This window comes from Zonotrichia leucophrys, chromosome 2, assembly GCF_028769735.1.
Source record: "Zonotrichia leucophrys gambelii isolate GWCS_2022_RI chromosome 2, RI_Zleu_2.0, whole genome shotgun sequence".
In the NCBI taxonomy this organism is placed as follows: domain Eukaryota; kingdom Metazoa; phylum Chordata; class Aves; order Passeriformes; family Passerellidae; genus Zonotrichia; species Zonotrichia leucophrys.
This window is the reverse complement of record NC_088171.1, coordinates 81734118-81753056: the sequence shown is the minus strand read 5'-3', so window position 1 is coordinate 81753056 and position 18939 is coordinate 81734118. Positions and strand designations below refer to the sequence as shown.

At 37.1% G+C, this 18939-nt stretch overlaps 1 protein-coding gene across 3 annotated transcripts in view; it reads right to left on the bottom strand.

Moving 5' to 3' along the window:
- SEMA5A (semaphorin 5A) overlaps window positions 1–18939 on the bottom strand; it is a 314290-nt gene that overhangs the window by 172486 nt on the left and 122865 nt on the right. For all 3 annotated transcript variants that reach the window (XM_064705520.1, XM_064705522.1, XM_064705521.1), the window contains one exon: window positions 13616–13661. In XM_064705520.1, coding sequence (XP_064561590.1) covers window positions 13616–13661 — 46 coding nt within the window. The remainder of the gene's footprint in view (window positions 1–13615; window positions 13662–18939) is intronic.

The following is an 18939-nucleotide window of genomic DNA, read 5'->3' as shown; positions in this document are numbered from 1 at the left end:
TAATACTCTAAATACAACTCCAAGAGGAAACACGAAAGCAGCTGATTCTTATCTTATTTCTCTTAAAATAAAGTTCTTGTTGCTCTTCCCATCCCTCATGGGACTTAACTAGACATGTGCTTTGGATTTCCTCATCCCAACCAAGGCTGCTTGGACAGGGATTTCTGTATTCCTTCCTAGTCACCTGTCCCTACTTCCACCACTAGAATATTTATTTATTTTGCTTGAGTTTAGTTGGAAACTCATTGTGCATCCATGCAGGTCTCCTGACACCCTTGCTGTTTTCAGTACTTAATGTCTATTTTATGACCATTTTATGTAAAAAAAAAAACCCAAAAAACACATCAGTTTACAAAGGATTTTGTCTACATATATATTAGCATGTGAAATTCTCCACTCAGCTTTAATTTGTCAATGCATATGCAGAGTTTTGTCAAGTACAACTCATTCAGCTTTATTTTCTCATGCTGAATAGCAAAATATTCTATAAGTAACACCACTGTCAGATGTGTGAGAAAAGACTGGAATCATGCCTAGAGCAGTCTTCATAAATATATGATGGCATATTTTTGATCTTCTACGAACATACAGAATTACTGTTTTTTTCAGACCTGTCTTGACATATTGTAAAAGCTTCATTAATAAATCCTAACTTACTTAAAGTAAGAAAAAATGCCACTGTGAAAGGTTTTGTGTGAATTTGACAGTATAAAACTTAATTCAGACATTTTTATTGCCTAGGTATACGGAAAACAAGAGCATGCATAATTCTACTGAGTAACAAAAATAACCATGCACCTAGGAGTCAGAAAGAGTTTTGTGGTAGGAGGCCCCAAGCCAGGTAATAATTGGCATTGACTCCATGATCCAGAAGCCATGAAAGACACTTTATTATTATACATCTACAGTTCTTACAGAAACAATGGTGGATCTAAGACCTGATTGGTCTCAAAGTGAAAACATCACACACTACTGGTGGCAATCAATAACACAGTCTAGAGAACCATATCTATTAACAATGGTAACTGAAAGAGAGATAGTAATTGTTTGAATTCTTTTCCTCTAAGTTTCCCACAGTTTCCCAGTATTTTTCTGGGAAAGTCTTTGCCCTCTCTCTGAGGCCAGAGAGCTTCTGCCTCAGTTTCCCTGAGAAAGGTTTCATCTCATCAATGGAAAGTTAATCACTTCCCTCAAAGTCTCTCCTCTTGATTTCATAGTTCTCGTATTTACAAAGTGGGGGAAAAAGTAAAGAACAGTTTGATCTTTCATCATTTCAGGTCCTTGAGATGAGTGGGAGAAGGCACAGAATCATTCCCAGAATTGCCCAAATAGCTAGGTAAAGACTTGGAGCTTATGAGCTATTACCCTTACAAGCAGGATTCCCACAGACAGATACCCTAGAAGCAATGCTGAGCACAAATACTGGGCAGCTACTGCATTTTCCACTCAACATGGCTCAGAATGAATTCATTCTGTCATTCATATTTAAATGCAATTAACAGAAACCAATGTCACATAAATGTACCAGACACTGGATTTAATTTAAAATGCTCAATTCAAAGACTTAGAGAGTAATAAATATATAACAGTATAAATCTGCTGGATTTTTTTCCAAAACAATGGAAAACGTTTAACCTTATCTCCATCCTACGTCTAGAAATATTTACTGATCAAATTATCTCCAAGGTGATTTCAAAATTCTGAAAACTCATGCTTACCTTAGTTTTCATTTAGAAACAAAACTATTAAGAAACTGACTCACATAGCACATAAAAATGGTCAATGCCACAATGAAGTTGTTATTTAACTAATAATTAACAGAAATTTGTTTTGCTTCTGACGCAGTTACTGGTTTCTCCTAGAAATTATTTCCATAAGGTTGCTTTATCCTGGGTACCCTCATATATATGAAATCCTGAGATTTTCTCATGTCTTTCATTTGATTTTTAATAAACCTAACTGAATCAGATGGTTTAAAAGCTAAACCAAAACTTGAACAGTTTTGTGGCTGTCTATTTCTGACTACTAAAATGGTAGCTATACCCTGGGGAAAAAACTGTAGGTTTTCATCAAGGAGGTAATTTTAAAAATTAAATATAGACATAACTGTAGGTATAAATATTAACCTCTAGTAAAACTCCATTTTTTTTCCTTTGAACTATTTAGTTTTCATTACTTATAGAAATCTGAATTGTTATAAATATCTCAATATATATGAGCAGGCCCAAGTAAAGACCATGTAATTTCTCAATTTTCCATAAGTTTGTAATGGTCTGTTCTTTTCTTTTGGTTATTTGATTATTTGTTTGGAAAAGCAGCATACCAACCACCATTACATCCCTGATTTGGAGAAGCAAATAATTTTTTTTCCCAGGCACTTGAGCAAACATACAACATTCAGAAGTACTGACTGAAGAAGATAGTATTAAAATCAGGGGAAAAAAAAAAAAAGGGAAAAAACCAAACATACAGGACATAAACTTATAACCAACTCCATAACAGATCAGCCCATATTCAATTCAGCCTTGCTTACGTATGCACAATAGTGGTCACGCTCTTCAAGTTCATATTGTTTGCAGAGTTCAGAAACCATGACTGAAAGAGCTTGACACACATTTTACATACTATTTACTCACAATGGAAGCCTGCTGCATATGTGTGATGTAGAAAAAAAATCTTATTGTCAAATTGAATAGAGATATTTAACCATTAAGAGATACTTAACCAAAAAAAGAGAAAGGTGGCATTTATTAATTTATTCTTCCCTGTGCACTCAACAATCTTCCTCAGGAGCATCAGACAGTTCAGAACTCAGGTATCAGTGGATCCAGTGCTTGGGTGTAGAGCTATCCCCATCCATCAGACAGAGAGCCTGAACACCTATGCTCAGACTCCTAGCTCCATTTTGAGGACAAACACCTAAAAGTACCATGATTTGAAGGCAGGCAAACTTGAAGTAAAATACTGACATCATAAACAGTGACATTATTTCTCTTAATTGCTTTATGGGTAAGATTATGTCCTTTAGAGGGCAATTCCCAAATCCACTGAGCATTTGGGAATTGCTTGTGGTCTGCAGGGGTCTAGATTTGCCTGCCTTCAAATAAATTCAAAATAACAGCTATACAAAAAATTTAATACAAAAATCTCATATATGTGTCCAAACCCAGATATTTCAAAGGACATTTAACTTTCAATTTTAATAAATTGATTGATTTCCATAGTTTGACATGATTTATCATTCCCAGACCTGACAGCAGAATCATCATATTGAGGTACCATCTGGGATGGGTAAAACAATACATGCCAAAACAGAAGAGAACTAAAAACGGGATAAGGAAAAGGCAGCAGAAAAATAAGGATGAGGTAAAATGAAGGCAAAAAGGGTCCCAAAGTACTGGATAAGCCTATTAGAGTAAAACAACTTTCAATCTCAATTTAGAACAAGTCTAGCTTCCTATGCTATGACTAAGTTTGTCTCTCTCAAACATTTAAGAGCAACAATCCACCTCATAAATTGCGTTGACCAGGGAAGCAACTCATTGAAAGCAACCCTCTCTTTGTGCCCTGAACCATTTAGGAGAGTAGGCCCCTATCTCCCACACATCCTGACCAACCAATGTTCTTGTTGCAAGTTCCTCAAATCCATCCTTCTACCTAGGTTATAGCAGCAAGTGTTCATGTCTCTCAGCCTCAGTATAGCTGCTTTGTTTCCTTAAAAATTTAAAAATCCTGAGTTTTCCTTAACTGTAGCAGCAAAAAACTTATCTCCTAACCTTGAAAATACTTACACCTCTTCACAAAGAATGAAGGGAACAGAGCCTTTTGCCTTATGGAAACAGCCTGTTCTTCCCATCGTTCGGCAGTTGGGTGCATACTTGAAAGTCCAAGGCTCCTTAGAGCTGAGGGTCAAGATGTGTGTCTTAAATTTTTCTGCCCTGTGGCGAGGGGACATGAGGCTGCTCCACAATTTTTCTATTACTCAAGGTTTAAATGCTGGTCTTCTTAATTTTATCATTTTTTTTATTTCAACAACCAATTGCAGGGGACACCACAGACCAAACAATGCCTTTTTGCCAAGTACTGATGATCGCTCCCACGCAGGGGTAAGATGAACTCATCTCCTCTCCGTAGCATCACCCAAAAGCATCAATGCTCTATGCCACCTAACCTTGCAGAACTGGTGAATGGATCTCTGCAATACTGCAAAAGACAATTCTCCCCATGGCTAAAAAATGTGTCTTTAAGCCTGCTCTTTAAATATGCACAGCATACAAACTGTGGTTGGAACTCTAATTAATTGTTATAGGCCAGAACACACAATGCAGTTCCAGATAGCAGGAACTATCATGGTCTGTAAGCAAAAATCAATAAACATGTTTTCAGACACTCTGTTACAGATATCATGTCTTCCAGAGCACACTGTATATTCATTTCTTTTCTAAATTGCTCAGCACTGCAGCATCCAGTTGGCAAAGAGCTGGGACTCTCCATCAGCAACTGCTTGTGGCAAATTCTCCACCTGACAAGAGAATATGAGAATTAAGGCAATCTGCCTTCAGTCTCTATATTAGTTTTTCTGCTGTCATTTTCCACAGTTTCCTAACATTTCTGAACTTTCTCAGTATAGAGGTGACACTGAAAGAGGCTGATAGTCAAAGAGAGCTTGTGTCCCTCCATAAATATCACCCTGTTGTCACAGGATGCTATGACTCCAGAATTAGCTGAAGTGCGCCACAGTTGTATACAGTCCAAAGATTTGGAAGCCAGCAGCCTGATTTATTTTCAAACAGATTCTACTTGGTGATTACTCTTGTGTGATTGTAATGATTTATAGTTTTAGTGAAAACATGAACGAGTGTCACCTTCTGAGAGACAGCCATTTCCACAATTACCTTTTGTGCATGTAATGCAGTGTGGCTGACCACCATAGATAATACCAGGGAAAAGTATCAGGAAGGGTGAAATTATTCCACTATAAAATCCAAATCAGTTGTTTCAGGAGTATCAGCTGTAAAATGTACACACATACTTTTTGATATCACCTCTACTTGCCATGAGAATGAATGCCCTCATATATATCAGCAGGAGACCCAGACTTCCCTTTTCTCTTTAAAAAAACTAAACAAAGCAAAGAAAAAATACACAAAAACAAACCCCAAATTTTTTAATACCTAAAGAAAACAGAAGCTTTACTCCAGTGCAAGGGAAAAAATTTTAGTACCTATTTTGCTTCTTTACCACAAAAAACCAGAACAGAAGATTACTGTAAACATAAAAGAAATGCAGCCTAACAAGCAGAGGCATGGAGGGAAAAAAAAAGAAAAGAGAATAAAAAAGCTGTGTCTTGGCCAAATGGATTCATTTGTCTAGGAGTACACTTGCACAGGTATTTTAGTATGGCACAAAACAATGAAAGAACAGCAAATAAATGAAGAATAACATCTCTGCCTAGTCTTCTTACTCTATTCTTTTCCTCCACCTCTGAAAATACTAACACATACAGATAAGCCAAACCAGCAGCAAAGCCCTGCCAATTTGCCAGCACTCTTTTTCTTCAGTTAGATGCTTTTTAAATTTACATGACAAATTTCAACTGTACGGAAGGGTAGGAAATCACAAATGCTAGAGACTAAAACCCTCCAAAATTTTGTAGAAGCCAAGTGTAAATGAATAACAAGCAGAAATGAGCAGAAGAGTAACACATCCAGTTGGCTGCCCTGCATGCCCTCTCTATAGTTTTTTAGTGGGGGTATGGATATGAACTTAAAACATCACACAGAGGAAAAAACCCTTAAACAATTAGCTGATATGTGTAGCCACACCTCAGCAGATGAAAAATCCCACACATGGAAAGAAAATTCAGAATGCAGAGTGAATCAGTACTTGGCCAAATACAACCTAAATGGTTTTGGAACAGTAGCCATCCTCTGACTAATATATAGGTGAAGCTAAGAGCACCAGCTGTTTCAATACCTGTTTCCAGAATTTTTTTTTTTAGCAGAAATGAAGCACTGCCTGCTGGTAACTGATTTCTGCACAAATATGTTGTAAAGTGAATATCAGGATTTGTGTGATCATGATTTATCTAGGTTTAGGATCTAACATGCTTTATCTAGCTTTCAGCTGCATGTAAAAGAGGTCATTTGGGTAAAGATTAGATATGTGAAATTACTCACTGCTAGCTGAATTTATCCTTTTCTGGCTTCAATGAAGTTTTACATTTGGTCAGTAACTATTGTTATGCAAGCAGCAAACAAGATGATCAAAATACTATTGGGATCCCAGAAAAAGAATTGGAATACTCTAGCCACCAAGTCCATCTATACCTGCTACAAAGGACTAGCTCTGGTTTCACAAATACTTATAAATCTTCTTTAAATTTCCAATACTCTAATTTAATTATTTATGCACTTATTGTACAATCAAATCCAACAATCTGCCACCAGAAAGGTACCAACAAGAGGAAGAGATACTTGACAGCAGTGGCATTGTGATATGTAGATATACCACTCTTTGCCTTTTCTTAACTTTTTTCTTTTTTAAACCCTGCTCTCAGCACCAATTTAGACAAAAGGTAACAGTGCAAATACCTCTGCACATATTGCTCATTCCTAGCACCAAAACAAACATCTGCACCAGTTCTATTATTTTTTGGTTACTCTGTGTGATTTGGTCACCTCAGTGTTCTTTGGAAAGTTTTATAAGCACAAGTTGCTCCCCTCACTTCCAACATTTTGAGGAACTTGTGACAGCATCAAAAGTTACACAAACTTATGCACTCTGCTTATCCATTGTGTGTCCTAGACACAAATGTCAAGGGTCTAAGGAGAAACAGTATTTTCGTGACTGATGCCACCTTCACATAAAAAAAGAGAGAAAAGTGCCTATAAAATGAAGGAATGCTCTCTATTCCTCTCACCCTTAAATAGATACCAGGCACAGGAGAACCCAAGAGAGTTTTTTCATTTGTTTTTTCTGTTTTTCCCCTGCTTAGACACTCAAATAGAATGTAAAATCTCAGCCTTCTTGGCATTTCAATATTGCCAAACTATGATTGTCATCAGCTAAGGACATCCTTACTTGAGGTCCCTTATGCCTTGATAGTGTGATATAAGAGAAAATATTTCCTTCATTTCCTTTTCAGCATAGTTGCTTCACCCCAAAATAAAATGATGATTCATCAGATTTTCTTCATGTATTTCACAAATCAGGCATCTATTACACAAATAGTGACTCTAAGTAAAATACAACACAAAATAAATGGATTGAAATACACTAAACAAAATTTTTAGAAAAATAAGTAAGTTGCCTTTTAAGGATTCTATTTATTTAGTGACTTGGAAAACTTAAGGTTAAAATATTAAAGCTTCATTCCCTTTATCTCTGAATTTTGAGTGCTTATTATGAGCATAAAGTAAAGATTTGATCCTACATAACTATTTACAACTTTTGATTTTGTTCATAGCAAAGGGAACTCAAGAGCACTGACCCAAAAATTAAATGTAAGGAGAGTCTGAGGGATTTGTGCCTCCTTTTTTTATAGACTTGGCTAAGTACCACCTTAACCAACTAAGGTTACAAAGGTGTCGTGGTTTGACCAGGAAGGAGTGGGAATTCTGGGAAGCTGTGGTCAAACCAATGAAGGTTTTGGGTTTCATACTGACACCTGGTGTAGCCAGTGGGGTTTGGACACACCTCCGAGAATACACAGGGGTTAAAAGCAAGGCACTGCCCTGGCACTTCCTCTTTTGGACATCGTCGGGCGAAGAGGTCAGATCTCTTCCCCCGCCCAGCCTGCTGCTGCTGGGCGGGGGAGGAGCGGCCATGCGGTAGGCCTGGGGCCTGGACAGAGATGGGGTTGAGGGGGCTTCGGGGGGGCTTCGAGGATGGAAGGGTGGAAGGTCCCAGAGAGTCAGCCCTCGGGCAGCCCCCCCCCCCCCCCAGGAGAGCAGCCAGCCAGAAGGAGAAGGGGGAGGAAGACTGCCCGGCCGGAGCGGCAGCATGTGGGCAGCGTGCGTGGGAGTCGCTCCGGGACCGACAGCAGAGACTGAAAACTTGGGGGTTGAGGGGCTTTCAAGGATGGAAGGGTGGCGGAGCCCCAAGAGACATCGAGACATCGGGCGGCCAGCCCCCCCCCCCCTCCGGGAGGGAGAGCGGCCGGCCGCAGCAGCAGCACGTGTGGGAGTATCATCTCGTCCCAGGACAGACAGAGACTGAAAACTTTTAACCCTTTCTTGCATGATTGGGGCCTTGCAAAAATGCTAATCCTCCTCGAAGCTGAATAAGAAGGGAGATAAGAGATGAGATAAGATAAAGACCTGGCCCGAAGAATGTGGAGATGATTGGATGGGGAGAGATGATTTGGAGTGGCCTTTTGGCTGGACTTTTCTCGTGGCTATGGACTCAGTTGTTCCTGTGACACAGACTGCATTTAGGGGGAGGCAGTGCCTCAAAACCAGGAAGGTTCTTCGTGAGGACCCCCCGGCCCCAGGGGGTTGGAAAAATATGGGGGGGACAGATGTCCCAAAAGCAGAGACTGTGCCTTTTTGGAGTGAGACAAGGCATCCTTGAAAGACAACCCTAAAAGCAGCTCTGGCCATGTCTCGGTGGTGAGAGCACTGAGCATGGAAGGAAGATGTCACAAGCGGCAAATGGACTTTCCGGGCGGTGCCGCAGTGACAGGGAAGCACACGAGGTTTTCAGTGTGTTTCCACGAGAAGCCTATGGAACGAGAAAGACTCCTTTCCTCTTCATGAACTGAAGTTTGAGTATACTAAAGCGTCGTGCCAGGGCTGGGCAGTTGGTGTTTTTTGGGAGAATGTATCGGATTGGGAAAGTCAGGGAGTGGGGAGGAGGAAAGTTTTTTTTGTAAGGTTTTCAATTTCTTTTTTTTCTTTCCCTATTTTCCTGTAGTTTAGGTAATAAAGTGTTCTTTATGTTTAAGTTAGAGCCTGTTTTGCTTATTCCTGGTCACATCTCACAGCAGACACCAGGGTGAGGCATTTTCATGGGGGGCACTGGCTCTGTGCCAGGCTCAAACCATGACAAAAGGCTTCTCACAAAAGATATATTAACCCCTGTTTATAACAATAGCAAACAATTGTTATTTTCAAAATGGAATTACAACCCTGGTGAGGATTTGATTTATTTAAAAATATTTTGAATTATTATTTTTTTTAAATTATACTCTGTATTAAAATTCAGGTAAAGTCTGAAAAAGCTTTTCAGGTTATATATATGAATTTTTTTAAAACCTCAATCATGGAATAAAATTCCCTCTTCATTTCTCATAGGTGCACACAAAACATACACTCAAAGAACAGTATAATTTACTTAACTCATTATTTAGCCTACCATCTAAACATTAATGTCTCTTACCAAAGTGAACTATCACATGTAACATGTATTTCAGACATTCTTGACACATGCAAACAATAGCAAGAATTCCCTTAGGTAAAATTTGTTCTCCAAAGTAGCTCCTTTTCCAGAAAATTCATAGTTCCAATCTTGCCTTTAATTCCTCGACTGCCTCACTAATACATGTGCATGTATAAACACATAGACAAACAAGTCTATAAACAAAAATCCTCAAGATTCCAGAATTTAAAGTTGAATAACACACATTAAAAAAAACAAACTATGATCTTCTTAGCCTGTATAAAGAATTCAATTTGAATCTTGCAGCAAAAATGAGATAAAATTGCCTTTAAAAGTGGACTCTGAGGTGTGTGTTGTTCTAACTGAAAGATGTGAAGGTTCTGAATGAGAATAAGGCCTGTGGTGAGCTATGTAAATACAGAACCAGGTGGAAAAGGCTGGTTGGTATTCAACCTTCTGGGCATCCCAAACAGCACACAGACTTCATTGAAGGAACATTTAAACGAGAAAGGCAAACTCAAGCATGCGCCCTACAAATGCCTTAATGACCTGACTTTATAAAGAATTTCACCTTATGGAAGAAGAAAAGACGTACACTTTGTGTGTTTGTCAAAAGATTATGCAGGCTGACTTATATTGTTTATGGCAACTATAGCATTAAGACTTTTATAAACCAGCATGTATTAGCTTTTTACTCTTTACAGACACATCAGAAAATTTGTCATGCAGGTAGACACAAATAAATGTTTGAATTTTGAATCTCTCTTTTCAAAAAATTGGAAAAAAGAAAAGGTGAGAACAGATACTGGTGACAGCCACCCACCACATAATGTCAAAGCCCCACTATTAATGCTGACCTTTCCTAGACGTCATGGTTTTTTGAGTACATTTCTGAAAATAAATTTACTCATTTAAAAACTACTATTTAGATTTATGCTTTTATATTTTAAGAAATATAACAGAGTTTTCAGGAAATATAGCTTTCATCTCGGCCAATGTTTTTATGGATCATTCTACTGTTACTTGAGGTGAGCAATAACAAAGCAAAGCTTACAAAACAAATCCATGCAGAGTCAGGCCTTCTCTGTCTGTGAGCCTGCTATTGCTGCAGAGAGATAAAATATTTGCCCTTCTACAACCCCAAAGAGTGCTTCTTCTCTAATCCATAATCATTATGCATGCATTGTTCCAACAGGCAGCTTTGAACAATTTGACTCTTCGGCTTCTCCGTCAAGAGCTTAAAAGGCTTTCACTTGCTCTATTTTTCTTTATTCTTCTACACAAAGAAAATTGCTGAGATACATCAAATGCTGGTTTGCTAAAGATATTATCATATGGAACTTGCTTATTCAAACAACATGCTCTTCCTATAAAGCACAGAACCATGACATGTGGGATGACAACTTTGATGCACCCACAATGGGCGGCGAAGTCTCAGCACACAGCGCCAGCTCATGTTTAAATGCACATCCTGTCTGATGCACTCTGGAAGCACACTAACCCCACTTTTACAATTGATTAACTTCCACTAAACTGGTGGAAACAGGACCCTTTCAATAGATGTCCTGCACTTCTTTTGTGATAACTTGAATTTCAAATGGATGTCTGGTTTTGGTTTAGATTTTTGTTTTTTTTCCAAGGAAGATTATCTTGTGTTTACAAACTATTTTCCAGGCACACACTTGTAAAGATAGGACATACACATATTTTGGCCCAAAGAAATTTTTGAAAAAGTTTGCAAACAAGAAGTCATTATTTATCGTATTCCCTTTTAAAAAGCTTTCCTGTTACAAAATAATATCTAGGAATCATGAAAAGTCTGATGATACCCCAAAAGAATGCTTTGTTTATTAAATGCCTATATTTCCAAAAATACAGAGAAATTTGTCGACAAAATGTTTTCAAATATGCTTTTGCTATTAATATGAAATTATTACTGTTGCAGTTTATTACATGTAACATGAAGCCTATTGTCTTCCCAGTGGCAGTGTGTGCACAAACTAATGTATTCCAACAGACAGGCATGACAGATGAGGGAATGAACTTGGACAAAAATAACTGATGTGCGTCAGTGGTCAAAATTTAGTTTGAGGTATTCCCTTTGTTTTCCAAAGAGAAAAGTACAGTAAGAAAGATTCAACTGATGAATCAGCTATTATCAAAAAAAAAAAACAACAAAAAACCAAAAGCCAAAGTGTCAATGCTAAGGAAATAAAGTTATAAAGGTCTAATTGAAAACTGTAGATAAGTAGGATGCAAGTTGTTCCAATTTGCTTCCATGTTGGAAGTATTTGCTGTGCAAGAGAAAAAGTCAGTAATTTTTCTCCTGATTCCCACACATAATAGCAAAACTAGAGCTTGAGCAATTTTCTAAGATAATTAAACAACAGGTATATGGATTGTCTTGTTTCTAGCTTTTTTTGTCTTGTTATTAAGCTATGCTGAAAGCCTCTAATAGCTAGCACTTCACTGTGTGCCCCTTTTCCAGATGTGAAAACGTGGTTTATTAGCTTGTGAAACATCTGCATGTTTTTACAAAAGCTGGCTCATGCTAAAAAAAAAAAAAAAAAAAAAAACAAGAAAAAAAATCAAAGCAAGCAACATAAGTAGAATTGAATGAGACTTTTTTTACATTATTACTACGACAAAAACCGTGTGAAGAAAAATAAATATTAAAAGAAAATTTCTTCTGTTTGTACATAAAATGTTCAAGTGCTCAGTCCCTTGCCAAAGAAATGCTAACTAGCACATGAAGTACCAACAGGTTAAACCACAACAAGCTTTATTTTTCCAGTGAAATTCCATCATTCTGTTCTGCTAGGACTTCATACATCTTTTGCTTTGCTTCTCACTTTTGTTCCTGCCTCTTTTAACCATAATACCAGATTGCAAGACAAGACCTGAATGTGTTGTTTAGCATGTTTGGAAATCCTAAATAATTCACCCTACAAATTAAAACAATGGCTTCAGTCACCTAACAGCTGATTTGGAGCTGCCAAAACTAGCATACCCAAGGAAACACATCTTTTGGATAATGGCCGTCCTGAGACACTCTAACAGAATTAGAAGTGAAGTAGAAGGAAAGAAAAAGAAGTTAAGATCTGGGAAGAAAAAACATGAAGGAGTAGTAACGGTAGGCTTGAAACTAAGGGGGAAAAATTGAATACTAGGTGTGAAGATAGTAATGATATGCTGGTGAAAGGAAAAAAAAAGAACACTTTTGATTTAGAAACACAAATTCTCTAAAGATTTGTTGAAGAATGTTAGAAGATACTGAGGCAAACAAGTGGTGCTACAATACTGAAGATAAAATAAGAAACTTTATCAAAAGTCAACTTGAGAAGACTGTTTAAAGGCATAAGACTGAAACCCAGTAACCTACTACAACATCAGCAATATGATTTCTGTGCACAGTTTGTAATTTTTTTCTGATTGGAGTGAGAAGGGGTCTCTTTGAATCAGTGCAACTATAAACCTCTGTAATTTACAGATTTCTCCCTCATTAGTGAATTCAGCCTACTGATACATGTCCTAACAAGGGAAAGTCATGAACTTCAGTCTATGAATTAGCAGCATAAACTACAACAGCACCTCTTAGTGAAGTCTGTCAACATGAATCTTTAGGACTTGAATTATTTGTCAGGATATTGAACATGGCACAGAAGATGAAAGTAGGCAGCCCAAATTCTGTATATTAAAAGTGCTTGGTGTGTCACAGCTTTAAACACCAGCAACAAAACTGAATATTTATTAATATTGTAATTTTGATTAAATATAACCTAACATCAGATATTGTTTCTATTACGGCAAATGAAATCTGAAAGTCTAATTAAAACATACACAAGTTGTTTCACAAATCACAAGGACAGCCTTACCTGAAAGCATTTTACTTTTCTGTACTCAGCTGTGTATAGTATTACTTCATTAATTAATGGGGACAGTACTGAACATACAGGTAGTTAATTTTAAATTGTATTAATGAATACTATGAAAATCCACTCTAAAAAAATCACAGCAGAGTAAGGCAACATCAGATCTGTATGGCCTGGGACAAAGGCTAATCTGGAATTAAAAGAGATAATATGACTTATATAATAAGGGGCCAGAAAAAGGACAAAAACAGATGCATATTTATGTGTAGCTATGAAGCTTATGAATATCTTGATTATCTGCTTTAAAATATCTGTTTACCTTCATCTTGCAGAGGAATTCAGGAAACAGAAATAAAACATACCTGTATTAGAGAGAGATCCTCAAGATTCAATCTGAAGAGGTAGTTTCTGGGGGTTAAAAAAATAGCAGATAAAAATGAATTGTTACTAACGTTTCAATGAAAAATCCAAATGTTACCACTGTTTAAATAAAAACAATAATTCCTATAAAGGCAGAAAAAAATTTAGAAGTGACAGGTATTCAGGGCTTCAGATTCTTTCAGGGGCTGTCTTAATATGCAGCCCTTTGGGATAAGGACTAAGTTAATTTCTAAAACAGATTTTCAGTCTGAAGGTCTGGCAGAACATGAATGAAGTAGATATTTATACTGCATGCATGTACATCTGATTCATTGCTGCAGTGTTCTTTTAGAATCAACGAGAAGAAATACTCAGAGGTGTGGCAGATCCATGGCAGCAGTGCTGGATGGCTCCATCAGAACACACGGACAGGCAGATTGAAGCTCTCCACTCCTCCCCACAAAGATGGGAACTTCATGCAATTAGCTCAGCCACATGTATGTAAAGTTTGAAGCACAGGATCCCAGTATGATGGCAAATCTGTACAAGCCCCTGAGTTTCCACAATTTGGAGCAAAGTCTTGCCCTATGTGGTCTCACGCTTCTCCAAAGCCTAAGAATGTTTTCCCACAGACAGCAGGAGCTACACGCAGACCAACCAAGCACAGGTTTCAAAAGCCTGCACATCTATTGCAAAAATATTTCTCATCCTGCCTTTTCTCTACAGGAGCATCATTGCACCTACAGATCTTGGGAGGGGTCCAGGCAAACCACAAGTAAGAAACATTCCTCCTCTGATATTATTTTTTTTTCTTTCTTAGTTCTTATCACACCTCTTCTTCTTCTTTTCATTATTCATTTTTTCTACTGCATCTTCACAGAATATCCCATAGTCCTCTTTTGCCTGTTACGTTATTTAAAACAATTCTGATTTTCCAATGCTACTACAGAGTGATAATGTTTTAGAGATGAAATTAAAAGGATTTTTAAATAATAATATAAATTACTTCCATCCTAATTTATTCATAACAAATAGATTACACAATTGATAAGATTTTTAAAAATTCACTTCAAGTAAAAAACCCATAGATGCTAAAGAGATGAGTGAATTTAAACTTGAATTTTAAATATTTGCAATATTCATTAATTATTTGCAATATTAAATCCATGTAACTTATAGGCACGTAATCAAAATTAAAATTCGGTCAAATTCTTTCCCAAGAGGTATGAGGTATTGTTAATGGGTACAGATGGTTAGAACCTGTAGTTTACATCTCTGTTTTTTTTTTAATGAGACAGCAGAGTAGGGGAGAAGAGCAAAACCAAAATCTGTCTAACTCAGAAAGATAATCACCATGGACAACATGGCTGTCTTTATTTATGGACTCTCAGAAACAGCTATGAGTATTTATTTATTGACTCTGGTACATGTATGGTCTACTTAAATTGTGGCTGTACAGGAACCATGTCACTAGTCTTTCCTAGGAGTACTGCTAAACAAAATGCAGGAGGTGGGGTATTAAGAGCAAGAATCCATGTGAAAGTAAAATAAAGAGAATATTTATTATTATACAGTTAAATCAGCACACAGACATAGCTATAATACTTGAGTTTGCGTCATGAAGAGACCTGAAGTGGGTAAGCAAAGAAAACAGTGCCTTGCACAACAACGTGTACACACACAAAGCTTCACCAACAAGTTACATGCAAGTGGACTTGAAAGACTGTCACCAAAACAGCAGGAACTAATGCATTACAGTCTAACACTTCTACACTCCCTATGTAAGGACAAAAAATACCTTCACTTTCACAGAATGTCTTGCCCAGAAGTATTCAGCAGGAAGCATAAATACTTGGTTTGCTCCCCATCTTGGTGCATTTAAACTTCCATCACCCATCACTGTACTTCTTTCACTCCGATATCAATGAAACCAACTTCACTGCTGGTGCAAAACAACTTTTTTTTTCTTCCAGTGAAAATGAACTGAGTCCTCAGCAGGTATAAATTGCTCTCTTAACTCAGTGGTATCAAATGGTACATAAATGCCCCATCTCACTCTACAAATAAATGCAGTCTCTGTTGCAGAATATGTGAGGAGTCTCATCTCACAAGTTTTTGGGACCGTACTTCATGCAGATTTCAATTGCTATGTGTACTTCATCTTCAGATATCTGCTGAAAATTTATGCCTGATGAGGTCTTTTAAAGACAGATTATCAAATTAATAATGTCTTTTTACCATCTTCCATTCTGACATCATTTCATCCTGTTAAAAAGTAAGCTATTGTCCCAAACTTAAAGATTCTAAACAAAAAAATGCACAAAACACAGCGCCAGCCTCAAGAAAAACAGACATTCAACATTTTTCTTGCCTTTTTTTCTCCTAGAAAATGAGATTTTTATCCTATTCAGTAGAGCACAACACTTCTACACATTAATATATTCAGTGTGAAATTAGAAAAATTGACCCTATAAGTGTTAGGGAGACTAAAATGTCTACATTCATGCGAATGATCAAGAGGCAGAGCTAATAAGTGTACATTTTTCAATTTCCTGTGGCTGCCTATAACCAATTAAAATATTTTTAGCTTTATAAAGCCAGCAGAAGGAAAACTGAAAAAGAAAAGCAATGTGCAAAAGGCAGTAAAAACACCTCAGCAACATAAACTGGGCAAATGGACAGCACAGATTGACTGTGACTACATAAATAATCCTGGGCTAAGTGTCAAACTAGCACTCAGAGAGCAATCAGAGTTATTCCTACCTAGATGTGCCCACTTCAGTAAAACTTGCAGAATTACATTTAGCTTTACAAACCCAACAGTTTAACATTTTAAAGCATGCATCACTAGAATGTGAGAACTCATTCAGAACGCACATATACGAGAAAATATCTAAAATAAAATTAAAGAAATGAGCATAAGAGTAAAAAAACACATTGGAAATGTAGTATTAATAAATCTGGCAGTCCAAAGAAAAAGTCATTGCCAATTTTCATGACCTGTGCAGAGCCATTATGCTCCTCACGAGACAGGTAAAAACATTTTTTTAAATTGTTATTGAGATTATGCCCCAGATTACAGCTTTATTCCAGGGCATTTATGCTTTGAAGGCAACAAAGAATGAGAAAGAAAAATGAAATTACATTTCTGAAGCACAGATACTACCTCAGCACATGGCCCTGCTTCTTTTCCAAATATGGTGGCAACAAGCAAGACAAATTTTGCACGCTGGAACTAAACTGATTTGACACTGGCGGTAATTGGCAAATTTGTTTCCATTTGGTGCTTAATGAATGAGGAAAGCAAATATGTTACATAAATCTGCAAACAGAAGGACACTTAATGAGAAGAAAACACAACTAACACTGAGATAAAGAAACATCCTTTACTCCTTCGGAGATCCAGCAGGTAGTAAGCATTTTGCTTTATATTCATAGCACTGAACAACTCTTCTAGCTCAGCTGTTATAATTAAAACCCATTAGTCAAGAGCCTGCTCAAACCCAAGGGTAAACACTTCCACTGGTATCAGTGGGAGCTGAATGAAAGCACATAAAAAGCATGCTGCAGTCACCTCCTTCACAACAATATACTTCAATCTATTGCAATGAACACGTTCAGTATGACTACAGCTAAAAGTTTAAAACTAATCTTCTGTATGTTCCTGAACAATCCAAGTAAAAAAACAATTAAAAATTTGTAAAGATTCAAAAGTGTATCATGTAAGTAATGGTTGTTAAATCCAGCACTTTACCTTTTTTTGTGAAATTGCAAGCTATAAAAGCTGAATGGGACAACAATAAATACTTCTGTACTAGACACAGACATGAATTAGAAGAACATTAAGATGGCATACACAGTTCAGGGAGACATGGATTCAGGGTTAGGCCTTTTAAAAAAAGATGGCAAAATATAATAATATCACAGAAAATCTCCATAACCAATCCTAAGCCCTCACAAGCATTTGCAATTGAAAGCCTGAATCAAAAAATAAGGGTTTCAGCAAACTCAGACACTCAAGGTATGACCAGACATGCTGCCAAATCTCCTGGAAATAAACCAACAAAAGATTACTTCCTGTTCATTTCTTTCAATAAACTAACTCACATGAAAGAAGAAAATTTTATTCAATTCACTGGGAGAAAAAAGTAGTAAGACTAAAAATGTAAAGTATAAACTCCACAGGAGTTACCTATTAAGCAAAATTTCACAGTTCCACAACTGAGATGGTAAAGTTCTGGATGAAAGGCAATTCTAGTTTTGCAGTGCTGTAAAGTCAGAAAGTGGAAAGAAAATTTTAGAAAACCAAAAAACTGTTAAGGGCAAAAGGAGATAATCAATATAAATAAAACTATAATGTACAAAATATATTTGGTTAAATTATATGTCTATAGGAAAAATATCTAAAAAAGCCAAGGATGATATACTTGAAATAAAAGAAACCTAGTGCAAGTGTTCTAATTGAATCATTTATGAAAATGGTCAAATTACAATAACAAAAAGCAGAATCGCTACAAGTTAATATATACCTTCATTTTGCATGAAATGGAAACCACAGCAAACGAGAATAATGAAATGAGAGGCTTACTGATAAATGCTAAAGATGTGTAAACAGCATATGCCCAGAGATAAATATTTTCTGACTAGTAGGTCTTGTTGATCCATCCTAAAAATTATGGAGAAGTGATTTTTGTTGTTCTTATTGCTCTTTTAAAATAATTTCTAAAATTACAGGTTTTCTTGAGGAATGAAGACGAACCACATTTTATTAATATTCAAAGTGACAAAAGGCAGACTCACACAATAATAAGCTGACCAGTGAAACAATAAACTTGTCAAAATGAATAAGAAAATCACTATAGGATTCAATTATGATAGAATCCCAATAAAAATGAATCCATTCAAAGATCCTGTGAAACCTGATTTCCTTCTCTGATGCTTTCTCCTCTGGATAAGTAAATCTTGCTTTGGATCCCTGTGGTTCCTCACACAGCCTCAGCTATGCTGAAGATCCTAGAACACAGCACTCCTGCACAAATGTTCAACAACAGCCAGATATCCCTTCCACATATTTCTTGCCATGGGCTTCTCCAGAAAAAGCAGAACAGCACCAGGTGCCCCTGCGCCTCTGGAGGTCACCCTCCTCCTGAAGTCATGCCTTGTCGTCTCAAACTTCCATTATCATCTTTCTCTGTTGGCCTTGACTTCTCACACACAGCACTCAAGCTCTCCCCAGCTGGCAATGGCCTCGCAACAATTGACACCTGTGTGCCTCCAATGCATGCGGGTCAAGGGTGTTTCTGAGTATTATGTTTTAATCCAGGTG